The 11,300-nt window shown below is 38.8% G+C and overlaps 1 protein-coding gene across 1 annotated transcript in view; it reads left to right on the top strand.

Moving 5' to 3' along the window:
• Positions 1-11,300, top strand: part of CNGB3 (cyclic nucleotide gated channel beta 3) — a 157,181-nt gene that overhangs the window by 116,468 nt on the left and 29,413 nt on the right. The window contains exon 14 of the mRNA XM_025394403.1: positions 10,284-10,367. Within this exon, the coding sequence (XP_025250188.1) occupies positions 10,284-10,367 (84 nt within the window). The remainder of the gene's footprint in view (positions 1-10,283; positions 10,368-11,300) is intronic.

The raw sequence follows: 11,300 nt of genomic DNA, 5'->3' as shown, positions 1-11,300 counted from the left end.
CCCCCCCCCCCCCCGCGGGGGGAAGGGGGGACACCCACAAAAAAAAAAAAAAAAAAAAAAAAAAAAAAAAAAAAAAAGAAAATACGTAGGTATGGAATCTTTCTAAATTTATTTTCATAGAGATAGTCTTAGCAGTTTACACAAATTTGTTTTCTTACGAAGGAAATAGGATGAATAGTGATCCTCCACCCTACATCTCATAATTTATACTTGACTGATCCTTGCACTGCTTCTGAACCAGTCTCCTATCTTCACTGAAAGCCACTACGCACCCAGGGAGCTGACTGCACAAAGGAGGGAATGGCCCAGGTGTGGGACGCGGAGGAGCCTATGGAGTGAGAAACTAGAAGCACCTGGGCGAAAACTCCTAAGCATGGAAAAGGATTAACCTGTTCACTGAAGTTAAAATGAGGCTAGGAGGATGGGTCCTAATTCAATTTGGTGTCCTTATAAGAAGAGGAAATTTGGACACACAGAGACACCACAGGTGCAAGTGCACAGAGGAAAAGCCATGTAAGGACACAGTGAGAAGGTGGCCATCTGCAAGCCAAGCAGAGAGGCCACAGAAGAAATCAGACCTGCTGATGCCTTGATCTTAAGCGTTTAGCCTCCAGAACTGTGAGAAAATAATTTCTGTTGTTTAAAGCACACACCCTGTATAACTGTGTTATGGCAGCCCTAACAAACTAATACACTTCCAATGAAAGCTTTGTTACTATCCCATTTTACAGAGAGCAAACAACTTACCTGACTGAGGTCATTGAGCTCTAAGCATTGGGACAGTTTGAGCACGGCTTTCTTTACACCACTCTATCATTCTTTCCTTCAGTTCTCTGCCAGCCCTATCTGGATAACTGATAAGGTAGGGAGGAACTGGAAAAGTTTCACTAGAGTCAAAAGTCAAGCTGCTCCAGTGCAGTAGCTCATGGCTGTTATCCCAGCACTTTGGGAGGTCAAGGCAAGAGGATTGCCTGAGCCCAGGAGTTCAAGACCAGCCTGGCAACATAGTGAGACCTCATCTTTACAAACAATAGAAAATTTAGCCAGGTGCCTGTAGTCCCTACTACTCAGGAGGCCAAGGCAAGAGGATCACCTGAGCCCAGGAGGTTGAGGCTGCAGTGAGCCATGACTGTGCCTCTATACTCCAGGCTGGGCAACAGAGCGAGACCCTGTCTCAAAAAAAAAAAAAAAAAAAAAAAAAAAGATCAAGACCAAGGCAATCCTTTGGCTATATTCACAGACTAAGACTTGGCACATCAGATAGATATCTACAGTCACACACACTTTTCTACTTTCCTGCTAAGAAAAGCCTCTGAATTTCATGCAGGATTTTTCTCCTCTTAATCAAAGCAGGTGGAATTAGAGTCACAGATTTTCACTAAAACTTTGCTTCAATAAATTGTGGTTAATTAGTAAGATTTGCTGCTTCAACATGGGTGATCGGAGATTTGAAATAGCTTAGAGATGAATAGTCAAATTATATATATATTTTAATTTTTCACAAAAATGGTTCCTCTTCCTTGCAGATTTCACGTTATTCCAGGCCCAAGCATAAGTATTAAGCTAATAAGGAGTGATTCATTTCTATGAGATTGGGCAATTTCCCCTCATTTCTGATGATTTATTATTTCGATCTCGATTTTTAAATATATTTTATCAAATTAAATGCTAGGGAAATCACATTTTGCCTCTACCACTACGTTACCAGAAATGGGAGAAACTTTAATGTAAGTTCTGTTGCGCCACCTAGTGGCTGGTATTAGAAGCGCATACTTTAGAAACAGCCCGCAGTCAGTAGGAAAGCAGGGACCCACAGATACCAAAATTGGAACGTAGGTACCTTCAGTCTGACAAGGAAGGCACAATATGTCTATTTGCTGCTCTGGTAATTATGCAGAACCCATCCCAACAGGACACCTCACTGGGATCTTTGACTCATTGTTTGCGATTATGTGGCAAAGAGAACCTGCAAAGGCTGTGACTTCCAAGGAAGAAAGGATGAGAAGGAAGTGTTTTGTGTGTGAGTGACAGACTGAGCCAGGAATAGAACCGGAATGGCAGCATGCTTTCTAACACTCACATGCAGATCCCCAGCAGTGGCATCCTACTTATCTGATATGTCATCACATATATACTCCACAGGGCCTGAAATCAGAACGTGAGAGTGAGACTACAGTGAGATTTGTGTTTCGTTTCTACCAACTTTATTTTTACCCTAATGGTATCAGCAATAAAGTATTGTCACTAGATTTTTTTTAAAATGTTTTGAATAGTGAGTTTATAATCTAAATGAACTCTATTCAACTATACATCCTCAGCAGTTGCTCTGTCTAAAGCACTGAGCCAGACATGGAGGGCTGCTGCCCAGCTACTGCAACCATGTTGTTTCTGCCCTCTGGAGCCCTTCGATAGGAGGGAAGACACTAAATAAATGAGATAATATACTTGGCTGTAAGGGACTCAAAATACATGAGGCACTTATATCAGGACCTGGCACATAGTAAATTACATAGTTATTATTAAATGGAGAAATAAAACTGATGCAACCGTGTGGGAGTTTCTACACAGGTAAAATCAGATTCTTCCTGTGGCCCTGCCTGATCATAGAAAAATTGATTAGATCAGGCGTACCCACCCCAGGGTCACAGACAAGTGCCAGTCGGTGGCCTGTTGGGAACCAGGCAGCAAAGAAGGAGGTGAGTGGTGGGTGAGTGAGAGCAGCTTCATCTGTATTTACAACCACTGCTCATTGCTGGTATTATCACCCAAGCTCTGCCTCCTGTCAGATCAGCAGTGGCATTCGATTCTCATAGGAGTGGAGCCCTATTGTGAACTATGCATGCAAGGGATCTAGGTTGCATGTGCCTTATGAGAATCTTATGCCTGATGATTTGTCACTGTCTCCCATCACCCCCAGATGGGACTGTCTAGTTGCAAGTAAACAAGCTCAGGGCTCCCACTGATTCTACATTATGGTGAGTTGTATAATTATTTTGTTACATATTACAAAGTAATAATAATAGAAAGAAAATGCACAATAAATGTAATGTGCTTGAATCATCCTGAAACCATCCCCCCAACTGCCCATCAGTGAAAAAAAAATTGTCTTCCACAAAACTGGTCCCTGGTGCCAAAAAGATTGGGGACTGCTGGATTAGATTCATCTTCAGGATTCTAACTCATGACTACCCACTTTGACCCAAACTCCTAGAAAATTAGAACTATTGCCAATTTTCAGGGAAAGTTTGACAGAGATTATTTTTACTAGTGTTGCAAATATTGACTGTAAGTTTAGGTCTAAGTAATATTAATAAATTATGACATCACAGCACTTTGCAAATTTTTTATCACATTTGAGTTTGCTGGTCCCAACAGTTACCAATCAGTATCATGCCTCACATAGTCAATGACATGAAGAACTGAATTCAGAATTCCCTGCCCCAGTCATATCACCTATAACGTACTTGTTTAATGAGAAAGGGGTTTAAGATAGAACAAAGCATGTCCCTTTGTAATAAACAGGCTGAGATGGAAAAAGCCCTGAAGACCATTGCTTATATTTGAGAGTGACTTAAATTCACAGTGAGTTATAAAATAGTGATGATATCTTAAGTTCTGTTTCAAAGAAAGCAGAAATGAGCCTAGAAATTGAGAAATTCTATAGGACTAAGAGAGTACACATTCCAAGGAAAAATTTTACCAACCTTACACTTGTATTCAGAGCTTGCCATTATTAAAAGTGGAATTTCCTGGGTACGAGAAACACCATCTAACCTATGGCTCTGTTGTGAATCAAAGTAACATTTCTCCCAACTCCATTCAAATCTCCAATATCCTCATTCAAATCTGTAACACAGCTGTACAGCACTGAATTTCTCATTGTCCAAAATGGAATAATTTCTAACAGCTTCATTCTATATGTCAGCCATTTTTATTTAGCATCCAACATGCCCTAAACCCTGGTGAGACACTGAGAATACAAGAGTGAATAATACAAACACTTTGATCTCAAGTTGCTCCAAGTGTAGATAAAAACACACACTCTGGTGATACTCCTCCTCCAATACCTATCGTACGTGTGACCTTAGAGAAAGTCAACAGGCTTCCTGGGACTCCAGTTTTTATCTAAAAACCAGGAGTGATGACCATCTATTCATTAATGCCAGGCATCAGTGGGAGGCTGGAAGAATTAAACAGGTAAAGATATGACAGTAAGGCCAGGCGCGGTGGCTCACGCCTGTAATCCCAGCACTTTGGGAGGCCGAGGCGGGCGAATCACAAGGTCAGGAGATCGAGACTACAGTGAAACCCTGTCTCTACTAAAAATACAAAAAATGAGCCGGGCGAGGTGGCGGGCGCCTGTAGTCCCAGCTACTCGGGAGGCTGGGGCAGGAGAATGGCGTGAACCCGGGAGGCGGAGCTTGCAGTGAGCCAGGATCGCGCCACTGCACTCTAGCTTGGGCGACAGAGCAAGACTCCGTCTCAAAAAAAAAAAAAAAAAAAAAAAAAAGATATGACAGTAAAACATAATACAAATGTTATATACTAGTATAATGCTAATGTTGATACTTTCTCAGGTACTCTCACTTTATAGAAAAAAGAGACATTTACAAAGCAATCCTGTCTTTTCATACATCAGAAAATTTCCTAACTAAACAAAATGGAGCTGGGTTACCGAGAGAAAAAGTTGCCCCAGGATGTAATTCTTTTTAAATCACACAATAATGAAGCAATGTATATCTCAAGAAAATAATCATTTTCTGGAGAAAGAAAGAGAATAATAATAGTTCTCAAACACATTATAAAATATAATGACATCACAATGCAAACTTTATTTCACTAGGCCTAAATCCAAATAAGAAGGATTTAGTCCTAAACAAAAGCTGCCCCAAAGCTAGTGGCGTCTTTTCATAAAGTAATCATTGAGGGACAGAATCACTTAATTGGTGGAACTTAAATTCTAAGTTTTTACTATATACAGCTGCTAGATTCAGTTTGCATGACTTGACCCATGTGGTATCCGAGTATGTTAATAAAAAGTCATCTTTAGATTGGTTCAAATGTTTTTCTCTGAGGAAATCCAAGCCGTCAGCTGAAAGCTATGGATGTAGATGCTTGTGTGTATTCCTGCCGAGAAAAGTGCTCACTGTTTGTTTATCTATGTTCAGGCTTATCTCCTAGGTTGGTCTCACACTTCCCATAGATCCGATTTCCTTCACTGGTGCTATCTGCCCCTGAGCCCACCTAAAGAATAAAAGGGGAAAGAAGACTGAACACATTTCTCCGCAAAGGGAGACATTTTATTAAAATTTAAAATTAATAAAAATGAAAGTTGAAGTTTCATCAGTTCTTCTCCCCAGACCCATTCTCCTTTCTTCCTCCCTAGAGGTGGCCACGAAGACCCTCATCTGAGGATGTCCCTCCACTCCTCATCTTTATCATTTTACTTTATAGTTATATGAACGTAAACTGGCAGTAGTGTGTTTAGATTTTTGTAGTTGGAATCATACGGAATATATTCTATATTCAGACTACACTATTGGTTGAATTTAATCATATTTAAATAGATATAGTTTATTTTATTTTTATCTTTATTTTTCCAATTAATTTATTGATTTTTTTAAGACAAGGTCTTACTCTGTCACCCAGGCTGGAGAGCAGTGGTGCAATCTCGGCTCACTGCAACCCCGCCTCCCAGGTTCTAGCGATCTACCCACCTGAGCCTCTCAAGCAGCTGGGATTACAGGCACGTGTCACCACGCCCAGCTGATTTTTGTATTTTTAGTAGAGATGGGGTTTCGCCAGGTTGGCCAAGCTGGTCTCAAACTCCTGAGCTCAAGCAATCCGCCCTCCTCAGCCTCCAAAATCTGGGATTACAGGTGTAAGCCACCACACCCAGCCGATCTGTGATTTATTTTAACCATTTTACGATATTCCAATCTACAAATATTCAATATTTTATCTGCCCATAGGTTGACAGTATGTTGTTTCCAATTTTTTCAGTATTGAAAACAATACAGTCTATCCCATGCTATCCACAGGGGATTGGTTCCAGGACCCCCAAGGAAACCAAAATCTGTGGCGTAGTATTTGCAAATAACCTACCCACATCCTCCTGTATACTTTAACTCATCTGTAGATTACTTATAGTACCAAATACAATGTAAATGCTATGTAAATAATAGTTAAACCATATTTCTTGTTTGTATTTTTTTATTGTGGTACTGCTATTTTGTTTTTTTGTTTGTTTGTTTGTTTCTGAATATTCTCCATCCACAGTTGTTTGAATCCGTGGAGGTGGAGTCCATGGAAACGGAGGCCGACTGTGCTGCCACGCTGTTATATTTCCTTTCATTTGGTCTTGGGGTTGGGGTCTGTCTGGGGAGAGTGGCCATACACTCCAGCCTTGCCCTCACGGGGCTCCAGAGGATATGGGTGGTGGCTATTCACAGTGTGCCTTTCATGGGATACTACTTTTTTTTTTTTTTTTTTTTTTTTTTTTTTTTTTTTTTTTTTTTTTTTGAGACGGAGTCTGGCTCTGTCGCCCGGGCTGGAGTGCAGTGGCCCGATCTCAGCTCACTGCAAGCTCCGCCTCCCGGGTTTACGCCATTCTCCTGCCTCAGCCTCCCGAGTAGCTGGGACTACAGGCGCCCGCCACCTTGCCCGGCTAGTTTTTTGTATTTTTTAGTAGAGACGGGGTTTCACCGTGTTAGCCAGGATGGTCTCGATCTTCTGACCTCGTGATCCGCCCGTCTCGGCCTCCCAAAGTGCTAGGATTACAGGCTTAAGCCACCGCGCCCGGCCCATGGGATACTACTTGATCCCAGTCGACGACCTCGTGCCTAGGTGGTCGACCATGAACAGACATTTCTCTCACAGGGAATTTATTTATATTGGCTGATGCTCTTGTGGCTTTTGTCTGATCCGTGTCCAGTTTATTCCTATAAGATAGCCACTCCCTTGGAAAACCCTGTACTGGAAAAAAAGTTAGGTTTGGATATGTCAGTCAGGCGAGACACAGGGGAAGCACAACAGAACCCATGAAATAATAGAAGCATTTTTATTAATTACAGATCTCAGAGAGAAGAGGGCAGCACGCCTCACAGGGCCAATGGGAAGGGGGGAACACTCGTGCTCAACCAGTGGAGAGAGAGAGAATGGGCCAAAGCCTTCTTGGGATCCAGGGTGTTACCCAGGGAGGTTTCCCAGGGGAAGTTCTGACAGGTTGGTTTACAGCAGACATGAGTTCCATGAGGTCTTGCTGTGACTGACAGGTAGTCACTGTGGAATATCTGCTCATCTATGTGGGCTCTGAGGGTCAGTGGGGCAATTCTAGTCAGTTGCATCCAGCTGTACCATAGAACGGTGGTCACCAGGAGGCAGTGGTATAAAGCAGGTGTCTGGATCAACCATATTGAGGAACTGGAAAGAGGCAGAGAACTGGAAACCGTATCAAGAGTGACTGATTCCGCTTCCAGTATGAGAAAGTTAAACTTACATTCAAAATCGGTGCCAAGGCAACATAAAATTATAAGAATTTACTATACACACACATATTTGTGTGTGTGTGTGTGTATATACTTATATTCTGATTACTGTGGCAGTAATTCTGATTTTATATATATAATTTTATACATCTAAAATATATGTATTACATATGATTATATTTAAATTATATATATTTTTATAATATATTACATTATATATTATATGTACATAATACATACATACATAATTTATATATATTATAGATATACTTATATAAAATCAGAATTACTGCCACAGGAAAACAGCATTTAAAATCATTAATATTTCCCATGAATACAACTTCATATAGTTGGGAATTCTCATCAAATACATTCTGATAAGAATTGTTCAAGGAATACAAATGTCATTTTTTATTTACAAATTATAATTAAAACCTTAAAAATTAGTGCCAAAACTTCAGATGATTTATATAAAAACAAATATAAGTGGATCTTTTGAGATCTTCTATTTCTGATCATTTACAATGTAAATCTTCTCCACGGATATGAGTGATTGAGAGTTACCTTCATTGCAGAAATATTCCAGACACGTGCATGTTCAAGAACTTCCAAGCATCTTTCAAGTGGATTTTCTTTACCATATCAAAGACACAAACTTTCTTTAGTGGAGAAGATTCAAAAATCAATCCACAGTTTGTTTGTCTTTTTTCTAAGTGAGTTTTAAATGGATCAGAATACCAATATCTGAAGTGAAATTATTCCGAAATGATGACAGCATTGAAAGAAATTAAGCACTTGGGCTATTTATTTAATTTTTACTGAAAACAAAAGAACCATGCCTTTTAGAAAAAAAAAGAAAAAGTTATGTTTGTAATTTGCTTTAGCAAATATGCTAACCTATCAGACATACTAGGACTAAACCAAATATAAATAAAATGTATATACTTTGTGCAAAGCAAATACATAACAAGCAAAGAAAAGGTAAATTTCCCTCTGCCTAAAAGGGCCTTTGTGCATCTTTACAAATGCAAATCATCCTCATCCTCAAATGATTCAAATTTTATTACCCAAATGAGCACTTTTCTGGTGCCTCCCCTCTCTCCCATCCCACTCCCAAGCAAAATTAACTCTCTTTATCTTACAAGTTTTATGTGTATTTGTGGAATGTTTTATGACATGATTATCTTCTACCATCAATTACAGCTTTTCTGTTTACTTACAAAATCACCCCAACTAAAGTTACTTTCTTTCATCTTTAATTCCTCCAAGGTTGTCATACAAAGCCTTGCTCAAAACAGCTTCTCATCAGTATTTGTTAGACTGTATTAAGAAGATATATCTTCTGGCCTTGGCCTTTTTTTCTGTCCTAAAGAACCAAAAGCTTTACTTTCTGAAGTGATTTTTAAAAATTCTAGCCGGGCGCGGTGGCTCAAGCCTGTAATCCCAGCACTTTGGGAGGCCGAGACGGGCGGATCACAAGGTCAGGAGATCGAGACCATCCTGGCTAACCCGGTGAAACCCCGTCTCTACTAAAAATACAACAAAAAACTAGCCGGGCGAAGTGGCGGGCGCCTGTAGTCCCAGCTACTCGGGAGGCTGAGGCAGGAGAATGGCGTGAACCCAGGAGGCGGAGCTTGCAGTGAGCTGAGATCCGGCCACGGCACTCCAGCCTGGGTGACAGAGCAAGACCCCGTCTCAAAAAAAAAAAATAAATAAAATAAAAAATAAAAATTCTAACACTACATTCATCTGAATACCTCTCACCAATGGCTACTTGGAGATACTTCAATCATAAATTATTAGTTTGCCTTATCAGTCAAGCAACCCTGAAGTCTAAATTTCATATGGATCTAGGTCAAGTGTCTGTTACCGAAGCTATTACAGAAAACTGGTGATTGCTAAAGGAACGATTGTCCGATCCACAAATGAGAGCAGACCCTTAGCTTCTCCTTTCTCTGCCACTGACTCTATAATTAGTTCACAGCAAAACCATGATTCCCTCAAGGGGTGGACAGGACCACCCACAAGAGGAAAGCTGTTACATGTTAGCAGCTCTGCAAGAACATGAGAAAATATATATTTTTTGAAAGCAAAAGATTCAAAACTGCTATGTGAGTTTTTGTAGCACCTAAAGATTTTTCTTTAGCTCTTATAGATATAATTATTTAAACAGAAGACAAATATAGACCTATAGCCAAACAAATAGTGTTTCTTACACTATTAAAGTGAATACGAACATTCACCCAACAGATACTGCTTTTGTATCTATTGTGTACATTTTCCCTGCCTTAAGTAGATAATTGAGTTGAAGAAGAAAGATAGACAAGCCTGCAATGTTAAATAATAATATCTAACAATGGTATGAAACATGTTTTAAGAAAGAAAAATATCTAGCAAAGATTTTGATCTATGTTGGTCCTAATATACTAACAATCTATTATTAGTATATTACCATTAATAGCTGTCATTAAGTATATTAAGTTTTTGTTATAAGTACCATTTTTATCCCCATTTTACATGTTAGTAAACTGAGGCATGAGAGGTTATGTAGCAATATGTAGCAGAGACAGGATTCACACCCAAGTCTATCTGAGCAAGATCTAAATCCTTGCCATTATACTATAGGTATTTTTTTTCTAAATTTTGGGTCATGACAAGTCCATAGCCATTGGCAGTTAATATTTTTATGTTAATACAAACAATATATATTACTGTTTATTTTCATTGAGTTTTGAATTCATTTGGAATATTAGCCTTTTAGTTGTTTCTATAAGAATTATTTTTCTTTTTATGTAGGGTTGTGATACACAGATGATTTATGACATGTTGCTAAGATTGAAATCCATTCTCTATTTGCCTGGTGACTTTGTCTGCAAAAAGGTGAGTGTATGCTATTTTTCAAATGCACAACTAATAAATGAATTTGAGGATTTCAGACATAAGTCAAGAGCATTGTTTAAACAAAATTTGTTCAGGGTGAATTCCATAGTATAGAAATTATTATGATGTATAGCTCTGTACAGCAATAATGCGCCCTCAGAGTTCACAAAGGAATAAGACAATATGGATTTCATTACTCATATTATAGGATAGAAGTATGGGTAGCCTGAAAAACTGCTTTGTATAAATGTTAATTATCAATTGTCACAGCTCATTAATTTCAAATATTTAAAGTGGAGGCAAAAGTTCTAGAAGCGATAGGTGGTTCAGCCTTTTTTATGTCTTCGGCAAAATATCAGTTACCTTCATTTTGCTCTCCCAAGTAGTGAATAATCAATGCCACATTTTAAAAACCTGTACTGTGCTTTTTATGATTGCAAAATAATACATATTCATTATTTTAAAATAGAAAACACATAAAAACATAAGGACATAAATTCCACCATCCAGTAATAACCACTCTTCATATATTTTGGCCTATCTTTTTCTATTGACTGATGGATACAGCTTGTGCTATAAAAGTGGCATCATACTGTACATATGTTTTGAAACAGGTTTTGTCATGTAACAATATATCATATGAACATTTTATGTATTAAGTAATCTACAATATGATTTTTTAAAGCTGCATGATATTTCAGTCTAGGGACGTATCAGGATCAATTTTCAAATGTCTGCTATCATAAATAAAACAAACATCCCCTCAGATAAATATTTTTGCATATTTCTGATCACTAACTTGAAGGGGGAGAAAAGGAATTATGACCCTGGGATTTATATAGTGAGAAACTAAATCAAAGATAAACTCAATAATCAAAATTTAAAAAGAAAAATGAGTAGTTAAAAAAAATGCAAGATGATCCAAGACCTCGG

The sequence above is a fragment of the Theropithecus gelada genome, chromosome 8 (assembly GCF_003255815.1).
Source record: "Theropithecus gelada isolate Dixy chromosome 8, Tgel_1.0, whole genome shotgun sequence".
Lineage (NCBI taxonomy): Eukaryota > Metazoa > Chordata > Mammalia > Primates > Cercopithecidae > Theropithecus > Theropithecus gelada.
Note: the sequence above shows the minus strand (reverse complement) of the source record. Positions and strands in the feature narration are given on the sequence as shown.